Source organism: Megalops cyprinoides, chromosome 2 (assembly GCF_013368585.1).
Source record: "Megalops cyprinoides isolate fMegCyp1 chromosome 2, fMegCyp1.pri, whole genome shotgun sequence".
NCBI classification, from domain to species: Eukaryota; Metazoa; Chordata; class Actinopteri; order Elopiformes; family Megalopidae; genus Megalops; species Megalops cyprinoides.
Window position 1 is genome coordinate 44,224,332 of NC_050584.1, and position 22,169 is coordinate 44,246,500.

At 38.6% G+C, this 22,169-nt stretch overlaps 1 protein-coding gene across 2 annotated transcripts in view; it reads right to left on the reverse strand.

Moving 5' to 3' along the window:
- Positions 1 to 1,460: 1,460 nt before the first annotated feature.
- Positions 1,461 to 22,169, reverse strand: part of crtc1b (CREB regulated transcription coactivator 1b) — a 29,088-nt gene continuing 8,379 nt past the window's right edge. The window contains exons 4-14 of one of the 2 annotated variants that reach the window (XM_036522331.1): positions 22,005 to 22,066; positions 20,423 to 20,517; positions 19,567 to 19,649; positions 19,424 to 19,467; positions 14,268 to 14,491; positions 13,203 to 13,351; positions 11,956 to 12,186; positions 7,636 to 7,740; positions 5,020 to 5,106; positions 3,340 to 3,520; positions 1,461 to 3,096 (exon numbers count right to left, since the gene is read on the reverse strand). In XM_036522331.1, the coding sequence (XP_036378224.1) occupies positions 2,885 to 3,096; positions 3,340 to 3,520; positions 5,020 to 5,106; positions 7,636 to 7,740; positions 11,956 to 12,186; positions 13,203 to 13,351; positions 14,268 to 14,491; positions 19,424 to 19,467; positions 19,567 to 19,649; positions 20,423 to 20,517; positions 22,005 to 22,066 (1,473 nt within the window). In that variant the 3' untranslated portion in view covers positions 1,461 to 2,884. The remainder of the gene's footprint in view (positions 3,097 to 3,339; positions 3,521 to 5,019; positions 5,107 to 7,635; positions 7,741 to 11,955; positions 12,187 to 13,202; positions 13,352 to 14,267; positions 14,492 to 19,423; positions 19,468 to 19,566; positions 19,650 to 20,422; positions 20,518 to 22,004; positions 22,067 to 22,169) is intronic. The other variant, XM_036522332.1, reaches the window with a different exon arrangement.

A 22,169-nucleotide genomic window follows, 5' to 3' on the forward strand; every position in this document is an offset into this window, starting at 1 on the left:
GTTGTAAACTGGAGTGAATGAAAAGAAACCCATGCAAACTGAACCAAATTTATGTTCCAACGATGCTGACGCATCACATGCTGATCAATTTTACTCAAAAGGTTAGTCAAAGCAAGAGTGAAAATCCCATGTAAGTAAACACAATGAACACCCACAGAGCAAAGGAACCACACACAAGGTATAGCTACACAACTGAAATAATCCCTTGTGATTTCAAAGTAAGTAGCAAATAAAATATACATTTTCAGTTTTGGTCCGACATTGGGAGCCCAAATGCTAATGTCATTTGGTGTAATACAGAAAGTTAAAATAAGCTGTAACATAAATACATTCTTATTTCAGCAGTACATCAACAGTATGCTGCAATGATACTGAGGAAATATCATAATCCTGAAAGTGCATAAACACACCTTAGTGATTACTTCAGATTTTAAACACATCCCTCCGTTTCTACTCAGGTATACTTGTGTACCATGTGTGGCATGATTCAAACTAATCTGCGTACCTCATGAAGGCAATTTTCTGAATGTCCTACTATTTTTTTTAATCATGCAGCTTTTACAGTTTTAGCCATAACCTATATACAGAATATACAAGAATATGAAATACAAGAAGTAATTTCTATCATTTGGGGAAAAACATTGCATGAATGACATAAAACAAAATCAAAGCAACGGTAAACATGATATATGTAACGTTTTTTTGCCTACAGTATGAACGGCACTGAGTATGAAGAAACACTACAGTTTTGCTCCAACAAAATCATGTACTTTAAACATTTTTTCTCTGAAAAGTTAATATTTATGTGTTGTGTTTAATAGTTTACCTAGTTTGCATAGGAATCAATTCATCTCTGGTCAACAAAACAAAATGATATTTAATAAATCATCATGTTGGAGCAAAAACTGACTAAACAACACTGAACTCACATACTTAATGACAGCAAAATGTTAACATTTAAAGTTAACACAGCAACACTTAACAGTTAACACTGCATGAACTGTCCAATGCAAACCACATGCCATGACCATTTATGTTTTCCAACTGTCCAATTCTGGATGTGGAAAAACACCCTCGACTAAAAAATGGAAAAAGGATGGATAAATAAATAAATTAAATAAATAAATAAATAAATGAATGTGAAACGATATCCCATAAAAATCCACACTTTAAGGAGCAGTAACCCTCCCCTTCCTTGCACTCACCATCCTGAACATTTTAAACACAGCACTGAACTGACACTTGTAACACATCAGGAACTACACTACAGAGTATATCGGTAAAAAATATACAGGGCTTAATCGAGCTTTGCACGACTGTACATTGCCACAAATATTGTCACTGATTGTACATCATTAAAAATCCTTTGAAAGCATACATAGTAGACATTAAGAAAATACATTTTCACAATAGATAACAGACACTTGAAAACAGTATCTTGTTAATGTAAGGCAAAAAAAGGTGATCTCACAGTGAAGAGTTCAACTGGTTTCTATTGTGTTTCATTATGGGGTTTATGGGTTGGTCTGTTTGTTTTCTCCTCATCCTTGGTAAGAATGGAAAATGGAAACAATTTCCGACCTACAAATAAAAGCTAGCTTTCCATTTAGAAATCTACATTAAAGAAGCACTGCAGACATTTCGGGTCACAAGTTTTGGTGTTGCCCTTGGCATACATCAAATCACATTAATTACTTTTTGCAAACATAATGGAAACAACAATACAAAACAGACAAAGGCATGTACCTAGCAAGGGTTGTGTTGTCATTGTATTGTATGAGGCATTAAAAGCACCTTAATAGCTGCATTCGTACGCATACATAGGTATTAATATCGGTTTAGGGTACCTGACAAAACTGTCTCAGGGCAAGACTAAGAGTAACCAAACCCTTTGTGACAGCCGCATTCTTATGAACTGGGTATTAGGTTGTAAGTCTTTAAATGCTGTGTAATTTGTCGAACCTGAGTACATTTAGTATGGGGAGGATTAGTACTCCTTAACCTCACAAAAAGCAGACAAAAACAGACAAAATACTGACCAGTGCTGGTAAAATTTAAATTATGAAATGGAACCAATAAAAAATATGCACAACAAAAGCCATGAAAACAGTGCAAGTTGGCAGGGTACCAAATTAGGCAGTGAATGCTGGTCATTCAGATACAAAAAGCAACCAAAAACAAAAGACAGTGGCATTACAAGTAACTCAGACACCAAAAAAGCAAAGTGAAAATTTGGTTGTCGATAAAAATAAAGCTTTGTGTTTAAGAAACATGCAACGCTTCAATGGCAAGCTGGGTGGGAGAAGCTGAACCGAGTGAATGAAAATAGGAATTTAAAGAAACTAATTTTGCTGCCATTATAACATTAGTGATGTAAACACATTAAACAGCCTTTAAGACAGGTATTGTACCTTATTGTAAGATAGTGTTGTAGCTCCCTTTTTATCATGTTTTTCTTCTATTAAAAGAAAATACAGGTTTTAAAATGAGCAGATACAGGCTCTGTAAGATACAAAAATCGACAACCCAAAGCAGGTTTGTAGGAAAGTCCGAACGATGCAAAGAACCCCAGTCTTCAACTGCAACACGGAACATATGGCAAGCTTACAGTGGGCGCAGTTGGTTTTACAAGCTCAGAACAATAAGCTTAATTTCAGTGGACGTGACAGCACTGCCGTTTTCGCATTTTGATTTTTTTTTTTTCCCCGGCAAGCTGAGGCACATCCCTGACCAAATCATCATCAAGGACATGCAGGCAAAGGACGGCGTTCAAGGGGAGGGTGAGTATCTGGACAGCTGTGCAGCTGGGCAATGATTCACCCTACCCCCTTCTCTTTCCATCTTTTCCAGGCAGCTTTACTTCTTTTCTACATTACATTCTACTTTACAACCTATCCATCCGGAAAGTGTCTTCTGTGGCAGGGTCGGCAAGGACCATGTCGGGGTCGTTGAGCATGTGCAGCCCATCTAGGGTCAGAGGGTCAATCTTGAGCTCATCCAGGGGGAATTGGGAGTCTGCATCAAAGCTGACATCACCAACACCAGCCAGAGAGTTGGTCAGCTCCTTGGACAGGCTGGGGGGAGACTCTCCCGTCACTGAAACAACGGTTGGCAAACAAGAGTCAGGTCAGCTGTAGCTGCTAAATGGCCATCCACAACACATGGGTATTTTCTAAATTCAAAAACAATGTGTTCTTACTGCATGACATATGGTAACATGCAGAAATGTGTGGACCTAGCATGGGGGCTGACAGAATCAGAAAGAATTTCTGTGGGATGTGTTTATAGTAAAGGGAATGTGCACAAGGAGATTGGTGATGTGCGCAGCTGGTGCGATACCTGTGAGGATGATGTTGGGGATGTTGCCATGGCTACTGTAGCCTAGCTGCTGGGAGTCTTGCAGGCTGCCATGGCTCCCAGTTAGACCCATCATGGCTGCCTGCGTGTAGTTGAGGGTGGAGCACTGGCTGTACAGGCTGTTGGAGCTGATAGGGTTTTCAATCATATTGAATTGCTCAAGCTGTGAAGGAATAAAATTAACAACAAAAATGCACGAAGCAATATTCAGTGATATGAATATGCTATATGCTGTTTTTATATAGCCTGTAAAGATGTTTCAGTCTGCACATTGAAATGATTACTTTGTACAATTTCTTCTCTGTATCTATGCTTTCTTTGTTAGCACAGAAGAAAAGAGTAAAATGCTGAAAGTAAATCTGGGATGTCTTTCCACAAAGAAACCAGACAGCATTTCACCAGACCCAAGCCAATGAGTTCAGCCATTCACGAGTATGATCAAAGCTGTTCAAACCTGTGCTCCTACTGCCACAGTAAAATATAAAGGTGCTCCTGGAAGGAAAGAACGTAACCACAAAAATCCTTTGGCCATATAACAGAAAGCCATGCATTTGGTTTGCACTATGCTCAAATATGAGTTAATTCATCATTAATACAGAAAGAAACAACAGCTTAACATCCAAATTTGTATGATTACTGTAGTTTTAAATATTTTGTACATGTGGTGTTATCTGTCAGTACATGCATGGGGAATTGTTCTGTCCAGTGTTTTCCCTCAGGTATCTCAGACCTTAATACAAGCAGCTGCACTCAAATTAACTGTAATGAAGAACAAAATGAGCTTATTTACCCAACCTTCTGTTTAATAGGTTTTAGACTGAAAATTCACTCCAACCAAAAACTGTGAACAAAAACTACAGAAAATATTACCATATTTGTGTAAATCACAGGGCTTAAGTAATCTTACAGACTGATGTATTAGTTCTTCTCAGTTAATTTGGTACACTTATGCAAATTGAAGAGCATGCTCTAAAAACTGTTAACATATCTGTCTAAACTCTTGGTAAATTATCAAAAAACTAATAGCACATTTTCATTGCTTTCCCACAAATTATAAACGTAAACACAATTTCACAACGTTCCTCAGAAAAAATGCTAAACTTAAGTTCAAAATTCAGAGTTTGGCCCGACAGCACAATATGATGCCACATGCTCCATTTCCATCACATTGTCAACTGGTGGCTTACTGGGGAGTTAGCAAAGTGGTCGGTTCAGAAACTGCTAAATTCAAAGGGACTGCTGAACATTCTAATATATATGTTTTGCCATTTCCTATTGTGTAGACATGGGTGAATGTACAGTATGACCTCCTCAATAGGTTACATGTTTTTATAGTTCTGATGCAGATATTTAATTTTTATCAGGTCTTATCAGAAATGTAAAGAATACTTCATTTTGCATTGGAATTGGGCTGTTTTGCAAAATGGAAATTCTGTTTAGACAGCTGTATTAACTGTTTTGAGCATAAACATTAGACTGCAGGGAAGTGGCAAGTCGTTTGAGAAAAACTGTAATATCAAGAAAGTGAATGCATAATACAGAGCAACACAATTAGAGGTTAAAATGGAGACCTGACCACCATCTGGAGGTAACAGAGGTGAAGTGCAGGTTAAAAGAAAGCAGACTGAACAGGTCCTGGACACACAAGCTGAATTATCTTACCTGGTGGGACAGAGCATTAGTCTGCCGGGAGGCCAACTGCTGATCGTAGAATGAATCCCCAAAGATGCTGCCAAGTATGGAGTTGTGCTGGAACAGAAGCACACACAGGCTTAATGCACAGACACTCAGTCTCGTTAGGAATAAAGTGGCTGGTGCTCAGAGCAGCCCCTTCTATAATAAAACGACAGATTGAAAGAAACAGCACCTGCAAAAGCGAGAAAGAAAAGACTGGTATGCAGAATAGAACACAACATCAGACATTAACAATGTTTTCCCCAGAGATCTTTTCATAGTTCAAAAAGAAAGAAATCTGCTTGAAAATGTAGGTAACTGATTCCATTCTAGGTCACACAGAGAGTGATAAACCAAGTAAAAATATTACAGTGAACCAAAGTGAAACATTTCACAGAATGCTCTGAATATCTCTTGGGAAACACATATGTCCTACAACTGAACACCACCTTGTTTCAAGACACAAATACACAGAGCACAGAAAAGGGCCATTACATAAGCCAGCCAATTCAGGCATTATTGCAGACTTCAAATTTTCAATACCTTTCCACTATTTCACAGAGCTTCACATCTTACAAGAGCTATAGGAGTGTCTTGGGAAGAGGCACTGGACATGCGCTAAAACCTCCTGTGCATCAGGTTTCAGAGGCACTTTCATATGACATCATGCCACATAAGACATGACTATAAAATCAGAATCATTTATTTTTTTTTATTAATTCATTTATCACTATGGATTTCAACTTGAAACCAATATAAAAACTGGGGTTTTTTGTTGCTGAAATGAGAAAGGGTGAGTTCCAGGCTTGTTGATTTCATAAGAATGCCAACAACACAACTAACTTTAATGTAGCAAAAAAAGAATAACATAGAGATAGCAAACTACTTAAACATGTAAAATATGATATCAAAACCAATAATGAACTGAACATACACTTTAAACAAGTCAGAATGTCTAAAAAGAAGTAAAAGTTTTTTAACAAAGACATGTCTTTGCATAGCATATAGATAAATAGCATCTCAAGACAATTTAAATCAGTCATCTATTGCATATGTAAGATACATTTAGCTTCCTTGAGGGGGTCAATGGATATTTATATAAATTCACAACCAAGAGGTATGCAGATGCTGTGCTTAAATGTATTGACCAGAAATGAGACCAATTATTCAAGTAATCAATCAATTACTTGAATCAGTATTATAATGTTTGTTATGTAATAAAAAGACAAAGACACCCCGAGTTCTTATCATCAGTATACAAAAGAGCTCAAGAACCATGCGTAAGTCACTTCATCAATATTGAAAGGAATGGAGTTTAAACACTGCTTGGGGAGGAAAAGCAAAAAGCAATTATTTGAATATGATCAGGGGATTCATAGAAGATTCAAATATCAAATTACTGAAAAATCATGTGAACTCTTGTGAAAATGCATTTACTTTTCCTGGCATTTCATGATTCATTCGGTCCTCAATTTGGCATTAACTTTTTTTTTTAATTTGAAAAAATTGTTACATGCAAAGCTATTATCTAGGAGAGATACCTATCAGTTAGCTGTGATAAAATTTGTATTGTAACAACTTTAAAAAGACAACACATCAAGCACAAGATCTTTTCTCTATAAAATCACAGCTGCTACTTGGAGTATTTCAAAATTAGCTAAAAAATAAATAAATAAAACTGAGTGAAAAATGCTCAATCTGATTCCTAAGTATATGCATTTAAAAAAAAATCACCCCATTTAAAACTTCATCTTATCACCTGGAATGTAAAACATCATGTTTCAGAAAACTACAAGAACTGTGCACCACACCACTCAAATGCAGCAAAAAAGCCCAAACCGCATGCAACGTTTACAGTATACTCATCACAGTGTAAGCAGCATTGCTTAATGGCGGGGAAAAAAAGACCCAATTTACAATAAGCAAAGAGAAACAACTCTCATGTAGTACACTCAGCATAATAATGCTTCTTCAAATCAAATCACAAAGAATTTGACATTCTAAAACAAAATTCTCATCTTTAAAATGTTAAAATGTTCTAATCCAGTCAATGGATTCAATTTGACAATCTGCATAATTACTTAAATTCTGTCTTTCTTAAAAATCCATTTCCATTACTTTGAATTTATTAAGATCTCTCAGACTTAGCCTGACTCATAAGTCTTCCGGCCTCCCAGTGGCATCCTAAAAATAGGGCACGCACTGAGTTCGAAACTAAAAGACACTGACTAATGGGTGACAAACGAAAGCTGTTTTAGTAATGACACAACCAAAACAAAAACAACAGCATAAACAGAAAGTGGTCGTTCGGCCTTTCTGTTTTTGATGAGTTAGCTTTTTTCATTTATAATTAAACACCAGACTGAGACACACTGAGAGCAAATGTAAAACACTTTTCGTCGATTCAAAAGCCAGTGGTCTGGATGTTTCTGAGGCAACGTGAAATGCAGACAGAGTGAGGCAGACTGGCAGCAAGAGGAGGACTGGGACATTTGGATAGGCGACATGGGCGGGGCAGAGATGAGCAGTGGCTGGATGGACACGGCGCGCCCCAGCGCAAATACAACAACAAATAAACAAAGCAGCAGGTGGTTACGCCCTTACTTGAGGCGAGCCGCCGGGCGAGAAGCCTTGATTGGAGACCGGAGAGGTTGGAGACTGGTTGGCGGGAGACCCAGTCTGACTGCGGTACTGTTGGAGGGAAGAGGCCTACACAGGATAATGTTACAGTTAAAGACGTACAGAGCCCCTAGGGGGACATCTGAGAAAGCCGTGTCTAAGGCTGAAGGAAAAAAAATTTATGTGTACAGACAGAGAGACACGCTGCTGACCACAACTACAAACAGCACAAATCTCAACAACTGCTGCTTGCCTCTGGGCGACCGCCAAGAAAACCATGCTGAAACCTGTGTCCAGAATAGCCTCAATTATATTCCCAATGACTTGCCTGTTTTATTTTTCTCCACCATTTAAATACATACCAGACCACTTAGTTACCTTTGGTTATGAGTTGTGTCATAAATGGTCATGTCGAAAGAGTGAGTCATGTTACTGATGAAATGCATGGCAAGATTTACAAAATATGTATATACCACAAGGAGCTCAGTGTAGGTTGCTAACGCTTTAGATCTAACATGTAATTCATGAGCTCTGCAGAAGTAGTTTTCTTTTGTTGTCTGAGGCCATACAAGTGTACCTCCAAGCTCTGTGTGTGTAATTTCAGAAGGAACTGAAAGCTCTGCTAATGAACAAGGATATCAATTATTTAAGAACACTATCACAGAGCAGGAAAAGCACTTGATAGTGCCTTATCCTCAAAAGAAACAGCAAAGGAAAATGGGCACACAGAAGAGACAAAACAAAAGCCATTGATTAAGCCCTGATCAAAAGTCCATACAGGATCTTCAAAAGATGGGAGTTCATTAGCTCTGCCATCAGAGAGAATTCTACATTTTTACAATGCTCTGTCTTTACAATGCAATTCAGACAGGCAATCTTAACCAAGGCACCTCATTTTCAACAGCTATTTGCCAGCCAAAAGAGGCCTCTTCTGTTATTCAGTCCTTTGTCTGGTTGAGAGAAGTGTGTATTCTCTCAGAAGTGTGGGCTTTCTTCTGAGGAGATAAGAAAAATATGAAAGGGATGAATAGTTCAATGAGTGAACCCTATGGGGGTCAAGAGGGGGACCTGGTTAGAGACCATGACCAGAGCAAGAGGTCAGGCGCTGAGGCTATAGTTGCTTTCTAATCCTGTACAAAATCACAGGGGTGAATGTTCAGCAACCAAAGCTGAGATTGCACCTAGCTTCCCTGTTTCACAGTGTTTTTAATCATAAGGGAAATGAGGCGTCTCTTCCGTCACTCTTGAGAATAATCGTCCTGCATAAGAATTCAGCAACCCAGAAAATGAAAGTGCTAAAACTTTCCAGTAAGTGAAGCCAGTTCATCAGTGTTTGGAATTGCTCCATGACCTTGATCTTAAATGATCTTCTATGACCAGAGCATTTTCCTGATGTCCTTCTAAAAACAGTCAGGTATCAGTTCAGAGCACGTGACTACTAGTAATTTATGTAATATTTTCCTTTTGTAATATTACTTAGCTAGCTAGCTATAATTTTTTCATTTCATGGATTTTGTAATGGTTCGTCTCTGAGCAAACTAGTCGTTACCTAGCTACCTACCTGTGACTTTCAGCTGTGTTAGGAAACACAAAGTCTGAACTAATAAAACCAAATCAAAAATAAATAAATAAATAAAACCAAATTTTTTCCAGGTCACATGCACTACAGTGAAGTGGGCAGTCATCCAAGCAGCTTACAGGGACCTACCCACCCTATCCACCCCCTGACCCAATCTAGCCTACTGCTGTCAGCTCCTATTTTTGTCAGCAGTTGACATAGGCTCTATCAAACCCAAGCTGTATTGCTCAGGCTGTACTTAAGACAAGCAACTTACTGATTGAGCCACTCAGGAACCCTAGATGACTGATATGTTCAAATGAGAGGTGATTTTTCTTTTCTTTTAATGCTGCTTCTGAATACCTCACCCTTTGCTTTCCATGCTTTAGAATAAAAATATAACTCAGAAGCACAGAATTTCTGTTGACATATTTTTATTTTCTAACTTTGCCCACAATACTTCTGATTAGACTCCATTATTTAGACAGCTTGAACAGGAAAGGATAAATTGTAAAGTTGCCTCTTGCTCTCTACCAGATGCTGTCCCATGCCAGGGGCTGATTCCTAATGCAATTCCTATGCGTGCAACTACTGTCATGTTGAATCATTACAGTATGAAACAAACCAAAAAAACTCATTCCTGATGGCTTCTGGTTCAGATGAAAACAGCAGATTGGCCCGTTGGGAGTAACTGAGTGCTTATACATGGGCCAGATCAGACTAAAGTGACTCTGATGCCAAACAGAGTCTGTAAACAGCAGATACAAATGCCTGTAGCACTGGCACAAAAGGGAAGTTAAAGACAGAAGATACTCCTTCTAACAAATGTCCCCCATCATCAAAACGAAAAGGGGCCTTTCATCACAGAAAGAAGCGCATTTAAGATTCAGCCATCAAACCTCACATTGTCATCATAAAAATCTGTTGTATTAGGACATATGACAAGGATGTGCTGAAACAGGTTCACTTCTCAAGCAAATTGATTCATTCCTAATGGTGAAATTATTAGGTCTATGACAAAACATGAAATGAAAGTAGCTAATACATTGCAAAAAGAGTACGAAAACACCAGGAGGTGTCAAGTTAGACTGATTGAGATTGAGTACAGGTACTTTCTGCTGATGAATTTCTGAGCTTTGCATTATCAATGACACACAAGCCTACCATGCCTTTACTAAAGAGAATGATTTCCTCGAGTTTCAACCCAGAACAAATGTTAAAGCTCTGAAACATCCTGTAAAATCTTGATTTTTCCCTCCAATAAACTGCTCATAACAAAACCCATATACTTGATGTGTGTTCTCTTTCTTGAACATCGTTACCAATGAGTGAACGGTCAACTGCAAAGACCAGGGCTGGTGCTACAGACTCGATGATGAATTCTAGGGATCAGAGATGACAGTATGAAGAGACAACTCAGCCCGGACTGGAATAAGTCTCTAGTCCTCCTGGATTCTCTCACATTCTCTGGTAAAGGTTAACCTTTGACAAGGAGTGGTGTGTCAACAATGCAGATGAGAAGTCAAAAGAAATGTGCAAAGGCTTTGATCTCTAGGCCACTAAAAATGGAATCAATTGTTGGTTAACCTGGACCCTTTTATGTTTAACAAAAATTTCCACAAGTTTTGTAAACGCCTGACAGAAAAGGCTATATGCAAAACTCCAACTCCAGTCAGCTATTGGAAAGAAGGCAAGGATAATAAAAAACACGGATCATAAAAATCAATTTTTTGAAGTTTCAGTTTTTTAAGTTACCATTTAAATTGACAAATAACATTTTACAGCTAATAACATCAAAAAAGAAAGACTAGGACACTAATAACCGGTTTAAATAATGCATGCACTACTTAATTTGCTCCTTGAAAAAGATACATGTAGCATGATACATGATATATGATAAGATGACTAACGGCAGCTCACTACTTTTGGAATGTTTGGCTACTTAGTTGCATGCACTTTTTAACGAAAATTTTTGAGGGATTCACTGTATTATCTGGATGCTTTTATTTTAACTTTTTAATAGTGGCATAATTTCATACCTTACTCTCACATGATGCACCCATTTGAATGCGTGAAGAGTGTTAGACCAACCCCTGTGCTAACCCTAATGTCAACATGCTGTGTGGAAAAAGTCTATTATTTAAAAAAGGTAAAAGAAACTGGTTTTTGGACAATTTTGACCACTGCCAATCATAATATGTGAACTGAGTAATCTGCAACTGAACTTCTGTCTAATTGAAGCTCCACCCATGAAAAATCCTAGAGGAAACATACTTGTACTCCTGTATATCAATATAGATATCTTCTACAGAAACAGTAGAAAATATATATCACTGGTCCATGTTAGGAAAGGAAAAAATATACATTGGGGGGGGAAGAGAAACAAAATATGGCCATCTCTGACCTGTTTGTATCTCCTTAGCAAGAGTTATGTTTTTCACTGTTGATGCTGGTGGCAATTTTCATTAAAATCAAGACAGGTAAGGTCAACACTTTTAACTGATCTCCTATGGAGAACCACCTCTTAAATTAAAAATGACAACTGGTGACAAATAGCCTGTAACATTTCATCTTCTCAACCGGCAGAAAGAGTACTACTGATGGCGCATTTTCAACTAAATATCCAATACCTCGGAAATGACTTTACACACTGAAACTGGAAGCAGTTTGTTTTAAATATATAAGAATCAATTCCAAACAGAAGACAGGACAGAAGCATGGGGCTGTAGTTCCCGGCATGAACTCACCGAATTAACATCGATGCCAACAGAAGTCTGTGTCTGGTTTCCTGGGGAGGGCTGAGGCTGGGTGGAGGCTGTGGTTACAGATAAGGGGGGTAACTGGATAAGTCGGATGTTCTGCTGCAGAGGCTGCTGCTGCTGCAGGTCACTGACCACCTGCGCCTGTGATGTCAGCTGGCTGAAGAACGGGTACTGAGAGAGCTGCTGCTCGAGGGTCAGACCGTCCATTGTCACCGTCTGAGGAGACACCATACACCGTAAAATTCACTGCCTGCTACAGAGGACTCGTTTTTTTAATGTCTCTTAATTTAGCTAATATGGGGTGCTGGAATGCAGATTTCTATCGACATTTTATGTTTTATTGTCAATTGTGAGACAGATGTAAAACAAAATATGGGAATTTGTCACAAATGTCAAAAGGTCATTACAGTAATCATGCTTGGACATTTTTCATTTTCAAATACAGAGTAACCTGCTTAATATCCCCTCTGCCATTCACAACAGGTGTGTGATTTGTGTGTTTAATTTTTAATTTATTATGTTGTACCACTGTTACAGTATTACATGTGAATGTTTTGCTTATGTTCAATGTTTTCAACAATCATACAATATGCTTGACCACATTCTGTACTGATTACTGGAAGTGTGTGTAAACTGCTATGTTCAATTTCTCAAAATTATGTCATTTCTCAAATGAGCAAGCTAGAAACTAAAATCTTGGCAGGCAACTTTGAGGCATATGCCAATAATCCACCCCAGTTGTCTGGCTCTGACACACTTGCTGACACTAATAGGCAACTGAACTCCCAATTTACAAAATTCCATTAAACATCAAAAGTATACCACAGAGGAACTGGAACATCAGTAGATAAAGCACTTTATGTCTGGATGCAACAGAAATGTTGTGAGCTCGGTGTTTCATCAGATTAAGACACTGTCCACACAATCCTAAAATACTTTGTTCAATTCCAGTATTGCAACAAAATGAAATACAGAGGTTTTCAAATGTGGCAGAAAGTAATTTAATCTTTTACATATTACAAAATTGTCCCATCAGTTCTTAAAGCATTTTATTTCTGGTCATTAGGGCCTATACCTAACCCCCATAACTGCAGCTTGCAGCAACATCTCATGCAAATTTTTGTGCAAATTGCGCTGCAAACAGCACAGCTTAGATCAACAACAACATGACCCTGTGCATGCTCAACAAAAAGAATGGTGCAGACTGAAAAAAAGCAGCAGAAGTGCCCTACCTGCGCAATGGTGAGGGGGGGAGAAAGCGTTGGGGAGAGCTGCTGTGGGGCCTGTTGGTGGTGGGCATCTGCGTTAAGGGTCAGTGGGACCACATTCTGTTGCCTGCGCTGGGTTGTTGCAGTCATAGTGGGCTGAGAGGTGGTAACTCCTACAGAGACAGAGACAATTCACATCATGGGGGTCATTTTAGGTTAAGGGGGAAAAAAAACAAAAAGCCAACACCATAAAGCTGGAACACAAGTAATGTGAATAATAATATTTAGGCAAAGGGCTTTTTTTAGGCAAAAGTCATTTCTGAGGTAAAAAAAATAGAAATAATAAGGAACTATCTGTGTGACTGTGTATCTACTTTGCTGTACAACATTGAGCTAGCGGGGGAAACAGATTTCCTAATAACTTGTCTGCATTTTAATTAGAAACACACTCTAAGCCAAGTGCAAAGAGCTGTTTCTCTGTTTGACAGCCATCTGGACTGCCTCTTGGATGGTGCTTTACTGAGTCTCCATGGGATGGTCAGTAGACACTCCAAACCTGCAGCACACACATATCTGATAGAGCTTCACAGCTAGACCCATAGCTAGACCTTTACAAAGCAATGGATCTATGCACTTCAATAAAAATGACACATGCAGAACCTTGTGCCAAATTTTACAATCCATAAAAAAATCAGTACAGTACTGTAAATTTGTCTGCTGGGGGGGGGGCAATGCAATTAAATGCAATGCAATTAAAAAGACAAAGTAGAGAAACAGCCCTACACTAGGTCTTATTAGTATAGTTTCATATGAATGAAAAAGCTACATGTATGTAATTATCGGAAGGTTCATAGAGGGGTAAAGGGTGGGGTGGTTGCTTATGAGCACAGAATGTTTCAAATATTCTAGGCCACCGGATCAAAAAAAGACACTACGACTACACAACATGGAACAGAAGAAGCAAAACCAGACTGGTAATGAACTTCTCCATGTTATTTCAGAATGCTCTTGAAAAGCTGAGAAGCAACAGCCATTTGTCTCCTTTTCCGAGGTGGCTTGACTCTGCTGTGACGGTGGTGGCACTGTTACCATGGCTGGCAGCACTGATGCCCAGGTGGGTGAGGTTGGTGGTCAGATTGCCCGTGCTATTGGAGGTGCTGAGCACAGGGAAGGACGCTGCATCTTCGGGGTCCAGCGGAGTGGGCAACGGCGGGGGAAACTGGATGTTGGTGAGATCAGGCAAAGATCCACCTGTGTTGTGTGTGGCTGGTATCAGAGACGTGGTCATCTCCTGGTCAGGTGATGGGAATATGCTAATAAGAGAAAGAGAAAATGTCAGCATCAGAAGAGAAGTTGCATTTTTCAATACTCTTTCAAAAAAAATCTTACATTAAATATGTCATTATCTAAACAGCCCAAAAAAAAATAACATTTTGATCCTTTTGCTAAATATTTCTGAACATGTGACTGATTACACAACTGCACCACAATTTAATGTGCTAAGGAAAGTGCAGCAACCCGTTCCTGCATACTTCTGCTCATTTTCCTGCTTTAGACCACTGCCTGTTCTGTGACACACCAGTGAACAACAATATAACAAAGAAACCTCACAGGGATTTATTTTTGATTATTGCTATTCCATCCTTCATGCCAAGGGGCCATAGCGCTATTTGCACACAGACACCCTTGACTCGGCCCTGCTCTCACCTCTGAGTCACGTTCGGGCGGCGCAAGTTCTCCACACACAGCACGGAACAGACCCTGCCCTGGCACACAAGTCTCCCTCCCGTCTCTGCTGCTGACGCAGCTTGTCCAACCTGCCCAGGCAGGTGCCCTGCCAACCACCGCCAAGAAAACCCCAGAAGTCCCTGTGACATCACACTGCCAACTGACGCACATGGTGGAGTGCCATAGGTCTCCTGCAGACTGTTTACAATAACATTCATTCCTGTGATGCTCAAGGCCACCTCAGGAAGCTGCCAGAATAACAATTTACAATTAAAGTGTTTTCCAGTGCATTTCTCCCACTCCTGCACAGGATCTAGACTCACGCCATTAGCTATCTCTGTCTGTACACAAAGCTAACGTCAAAGCCACATATTAATTATGTGCAAAAGAGACTCGGAACAATCCTTTGTTTTAGTTTGTACGCCACAAAAGAACACAGGACAAATTCATTCTCACTATTATGTACATGACTACAGCCCAGACACATATTATTCCTACTGACATTGAAACGGTACAGGAGAATATCCCTCAAAATCACTGTTAATACAGTAACACAAACCCATGCTTAGATCTATACACTGCATAACGAATTAGGAACAACAAGCTGAACAGACAGAAAAGTGCAGTATTGGGTAGATACTGATTGGGGCTGCACCACTTTGCAATGGAACAGTATTTTTAGTCTCTCAAGTGAAAGGAGAGAAGGGCATATTAAACTGACCCCACTTCAGCCTGGCATTAACTGCCAAGCTGGCCTAACACTTGCTTAATTACAGAGCATTGAGGAGCAGTCAGTCTCCCTTCTCCAATGAATCACTGGCACTTCCTGACAACTGCCTTCCACAAGCCGTTACCAAACATTTTACTCCGGTGGGCACTTCTTACATCTGACTGCTTTGCAGGGGAGATTATATTTATGTCATCCGAGGCCTGACAGCGTTTTCGTGTCCCATGACAGACGCTTGTAAGAAATCTATGACCACTTTCACAGAGGAACCTTCATACTGCTGGCTGAACATGCACTGCCAAGGCACTGCAAAATCTCTTCCACTGCTTTGCCAATGCTCAAGCCAGGGCTCCACGACAAATTAAAGAACACATACCGACAAGGACCAGAATAGCCACTCAAGCTACACTACACCACACCACACGAAAATGAAGCCTAGACAAAGGGAGCAAACAACTAAAAATTTAGCTACATTAAACATACCATTTGAATTAGTGAAGGACCTATGATTTTTATACAGAACTATTACTCATTTTTGTCATTAATCTGCGTATATCATGCTCATAACAATGATTGTCAAAGATCATCCATTATTTTCAACTTCTTTAAATAAATTTCATTAATTTGATCACATCTGTGCCATCTTCTGCTTTTGTCTTTATTTAACAAAAATAAATAGTTACACTATTCAGCAACTCCATTTTTGGCTCACACTTTTGGACATGCCATGACACAACCAGGCCAGCCAACTATAGTTAAAAAGATAAATCTCCATTATAACCTATATTGCAAGCTCATGTTGGAAAGACACGTTCTCTTGAAATATTCAAGTAGTTGCCAAACCTGTTACAACACTGTTGCTATAGTAATGTTCCGAACATTACATAATGGTGTTGCTGGGTTCACTGACTAGCTGAATAGCTACCTAGCCCGTACACAAGCTTGCTAGTTAACAACTGGATTTTTGATTTATTTGATTTATTATTTATTTCATGTTCACATTACAGAGTATAGCTCAAATGCTTGCTTACTGCAATAACTCCTTCCCTGTCTTTGTTGTACTGTGAATGGGCCTGTACAAATTATTGGTTACAATTAACATTACTGAGATATGTGTCCATGAAGTTCATCTCTATTTTTGCAACAGAGGGTTTGTTTTGGACAGCCAAGATGTTACTCAACTGTTTCCTTCTCTCAAGTAGTGGTTGCCCCTAACTTTGTACTGAGCTCTCTGCCTTACAGCTACATAATCTACATTATTTTCCTGGCTTGCAACCTATCTTGGACTTGCTAGATAGCTAATATTAGTCATAAATACTAGTGCGACTATAAAGCATTTAAGCACTACACGAATGATTCAGGTAATCAATAAAACTTGTTCAATTTGGTCTCACCTCTTTATGGAGCAAGCTAATTAGCTAACTAACATTAAAAGTTCAACCAACAATGATTCAGTTTTATAAAAGGTACAGGCACTCAATGCGCAATGATATTAAAACAGAACTAAGCATTTTATAAGAAGGACTGAAGCTGTTCTGAAGGTAAAGGGCAGCTCAACTCATTACTAGTTAATAAATATTCTTATATTGTTTCCTGTTTCAATTATTTTGTCTACCCCCTGTATATTCATCCATGTTCCTAAATGGTTATGGTAAAACATAACTTAAAACACTTAAAACATTCTGAGAGGTTATAACAGAGTCTGACAAGAAAAAAGCTGTATTTTTCTACCTGAAAATAAAACAGCAGACTTTATCTGCTGATTTACTTCAAGATAGTCAAATTTTGTCCCTGTTTATTTTTTTTTCCCAAACTTCCAACAGTAGGGTTTATCTAGAGTACTAAACAGGCAACTGTATGTAAACAAGTTCACTTTTCAAACATGCTCTGGGACTCTATATACTGTAAGTGGAAACACAACTACTGATTGCTGGACTCTCTTGCAGGCAAAGCTTAGCTTAGTAAAATTCAAATTACAAAACCCCTAACACAAATGATATCACATGGAAATTGGGTTCTTGGTTTATGCAGAAATAAACATTTAGTCAATTTATTTATTTTTAATAACACCAAACACTTACTACAAGTGCATAACAGCACACAGACCCAACAACAGATTTCACCAGTGGCAATTTCCATTTGAAATGTCCTTGCCAGACAAACAAAAACAGGTTTAGCACATTTGTTCATTATTTTAACAGCTGACCATATTTGCATGCATAGTAAGAAAACAGACATACAAGCTAAACAACAAGATTGGGTGTAGGAACATCAGAGACCAATTAGCCAGAAATCATCAGCCACAGTGTTTATAAGCTTGCCAGTGTTCAATAATACAATTCTAATGAAGTCATTCACAGCTTTTTTTTTTTAATAAGGTAAATTGCTTCAGGAAAATTATTAAAATCTTTTCTCTAAGCCTACGGGCAGTGGTGCAAGACAGAGCAGTGGGGGGGGGGGGGGGGGGGGGGTTCCTTCTCCATGAGTGACAGAAATTGTCATTCTCACAAAGTCATTGATAAAAGCTTTATTTTAAAAAAATTAAGCTGAAATTCAGAGGGTGTCACAGTCATTATGGCTCAATAACTTATAATGCAACCTCCCATCTGGGTTCAAAATTCCTTGATCATATTGCTGTCCAAACTTCAAAAACTATTTAAAAATCTGTGTAGAAGAAGGCATGTATAAACAAATCAGGCATGGATATAAAGCAATGATATAATCACACAGCAATAATTTTTCAGCACTTAAGAATTTATCCCAACAGAGATGTATACTGTAAGAACAATGATTACATTTCTATCATCACCATGCTTTCTTACAAATAATTGTATATTGTAAGAAAAATCCACGTCTTTCATTTTCTGCTTAAATTTCCAATAAACCACAGTGCTACAGATCTTTAAAATATTCTTCTCTTATCCGCTGCAAAATTTTGAAAATGCCCATCCTATAAATGCATCCCTCTCCACTAGAGGCATGGCACACTAACATTCGTGGGCGTCTGGCTACTGGTGGCTGTTTGCTGGCAGTCAACATGGTGATGCAAGTCATTTAAAATTGCACTAATTGAACTAACAAACAAAAGCAAAGGCATTGAATGGACTGTGAACAATTAAGAAAATTATTGACTAAGTTTAAGTTATTAGCTCCCAATCAGTGGAGGATAAAAATGAAATTGAGAAAACCTACCTAAGAAAAACGGAGCCTGGTAATTAAGCACAGCACCATATGGTTCAATCTCAAATAGAGCACACGCATTAGAGTCTGAAGTCTTCTTTCCTGCTTTCTTTAAACACAATGCCATCTACCCCACATTATATGGAAATGAAATGGGTTAAAAATAACGAAAAGGTACTTTGCGGGTCATTATGTAGCTAAATGAATTCAATCTCAGTGTAATGTTCAGCAGAAGGTTATAGAAGGCAGCTGTAGATGGCTACGGCTCACAGTCTGATATACACACGAGAGTTTTGCTTTGTTTGATACAAGCATTTTTGCCACAGAAGTGAGACATCACACAGCTTTATTTTAGATTGGGCCTGGCAGGAGATGGTCTTGTTGAACAAATCTGCAAGACCAGCAGAATAGTAAACACTGACAAAGAAGGGGGTAAGAAAACACAAATTCCACTTTCTAAAGTGTTCTGGTAAGAGGACCAAAAAAATCTAACACCATAACTGGATTTTTAAATGAATAAATGAGCTCTGAAAAAGCGTCAGACACTTCACTTGATAGTGGGTCTTGGTGCATTAGACAGCACTCAGAGGGGACCATTTTAAACACTTACTTGATTCCTGGGACCTCACAGGACTTGGGCCTTGATGACACATTCTGAAAGAAAAACAGCATTTAGCAAACGTGCTGCCTTTTCACTGTAATCCAAATGCAACACTCACAGGGGCTGTACCCACAGGAATACCTTCAAAGTACCTTTTTGTTATCCCAGATGGGCTTCTGGTTTTTGTCCATCTCTGATTCTGGTTCCTCTGTCCCTGGTACTGTGAGCAGGAGCACTAGATAGTGACAATGCATGGCAACAGACAGATAGATCAATAGATAAAATAGCTCAAGACAAAGACTGGTCATTTTAATTTATTCCGATTTCATCAACCAGCTCTTCGGTCTGTCCTGAAACATTACAAATGGGAAACAAACCACTAAGGAGTCCCCTGAAAGCAAATGACGGCACAGCTACAACTGGGTCTTCCCCTCCAAGATGATGTGTAGTTTAATATGCTTTAAATGCTACTCTTTTTCTCCATGGTGAATGTAATTATTATTGCTGATAGCTTCATGTTTCTGAAAAAAAGACTCCTTAATTAAGTACAAGCTGAGACAAATGAAGTTAGCAGAGCATATCTCCATGCTTATTACCAGAGCTGTGAACAATGAAAAACAACTCTGGTGCTGATTGCCTGCGAAAATACACCAGGTCACAACTCTAGATCTGCATTCAAGTATATACACACCCTCAAAACTGATTAAATCTCCTTCATAAACTGTGAAAAACAATGATTTAACAGAAAAAATAAAAGAGAGCATTTTACAAGAAAACAAGATTATTAAAAAAAAAAAATAATATTATACTATCAACTATCTCATCATCTGTGTCTGCAACAAGGATTTAAACAGACTATTCTTTTGTGAAATTATTGTATTTTACCAAGGTTTTTAAAATTTCCAGTACCTAAAACCAAAATCATTATGTTTTAATTATCAAATGACGTTAATATTGAACTTAAAAATGTAATGAGCTTTCCAAAAAGAAACATAGCTCTGTCATTACCTCGTTTTGGCTGCAATTCCTGTGAGCCTCCTGTAAATGTGTCCTGTGGTGTCGGGTTCATTGTGCTCTGGTGTAAAGCTGAATCAGAATTAGTCCTGCAGCGCAAGGAAAGTAAAGTGAAGACAAATTTTACAAAACGCTTCTACTGTAACAAAAAAGAACACATTTTTACTACCCAAATGCTTAAAGAGCTCACTTAAGGGTAGTCATAAAGTAAAATAATGATAGTAATTGATCACATTTATATAATAATCACCAACAACGAAATTTTACATGACAAGTCTTCACAGGGATTCCTAGACTACAGTCCGAACACTGAGTACTTAGACCCACATCTCTAAATAGCATGTAGCATGCGCTGTCAGTTCTATTAGCACAGCATAGACAGTATAAGAGACATAATTCATAATGAAGATCTTCTTTGGGGAAAGAAAGCTATTCCTCTTAGAGCCTATTTCAGACTCTGGTGCTCTCAACAATAACACATGTGTGATGTTTTTTAATTTACCAGATGCCACTGCACATAGAGGATTCTGTACAGCCTAGGCACTCCTCCCATCTTCCAAATATGTTATCTTTAATACGTCATGCATTGGTGACCTTCTTTGGATGAAACTGCATAGCTACAATGTTGTTTGAATGTAAGAGCGAGAGGTACATGACACACAACAGAATGAAAAATATGAGGGTGCATACATTATACTTCATCAGATACTTCATAAGATATCTGAAAAACTGTATTTGGCCAGAACTGCATTTCTCTAAATAAGAAAAACAGCAGCGTTGGGTGAAGCACTTGACTATACAATGGAACCCATCATTAGACTTTCATTAATGAAGTCTAGAGGGTCGTAAAGAAATTCTGCAGCATTCTGTATTACTTTGCTTCCATCAATAATTAAACAAGTAGACTAAATGTATAAACAAGCAACATAGTACTGTACCAAGTTTACAGTAATGCTGATTTGCAAACATCTTCTGATTCAATGTCCTGTCCATCACCAACTTACTTCCACACAAACTGAAGCTTAAGTAGCAATGTTTATTTAAAGTATTGTAACCATAAACAATCAAAATATAACCATAACTCCACACCACCTTTGAAGGAAAGCTTAAAGATTATTGAACACGTTAATATGTGTTACGTGCCAAAATCTCTCCATTTTTCCAGTGCTCGGAAATCAGAGAACCTCAAGAGATTATTATGAAGGAAATTATTCTTGATGACTACCGTTCCAGTATCATGAAGTCATGTCTGTGATGATAGTCGGCTTATTGCTAACATTAGTCTTGATAATATGTAATAACACTGGACTGAAGTTGAGAGCAACCTTCAGTTCCACTGTCGCCATCATCTTCACACAGTTCATCACGCAAAGGCCTACATTAAATCCAACAACAACATGCCTGTCCTTTACGGTGAATTACAGCTTCAAGCAAATGTGAGTGTTATTCTTAGAGCTCACATGCTTGAAAATGAGCCAAAATTCCAAACATAAGGGTTTTGTTTGTCACACACTGGATGAAGAAAAGCTTGTGAACACTGTAATGAGAGACGACTACAAGGCATCATTTGTCTTACCTCCTCCAGCTGGTGTCAGGTGGGGGTGACAGATACACAGAGCCATACGGACAGCTGTCAATGTGAAACTGAAGGTTAAGGACAAAAAAGGAGGCTGGGGGTGAGATGGGATGTACACACCAAAAAATGGTTTATTGTCCAACACACCCGCTAAGTCCCGCTTCC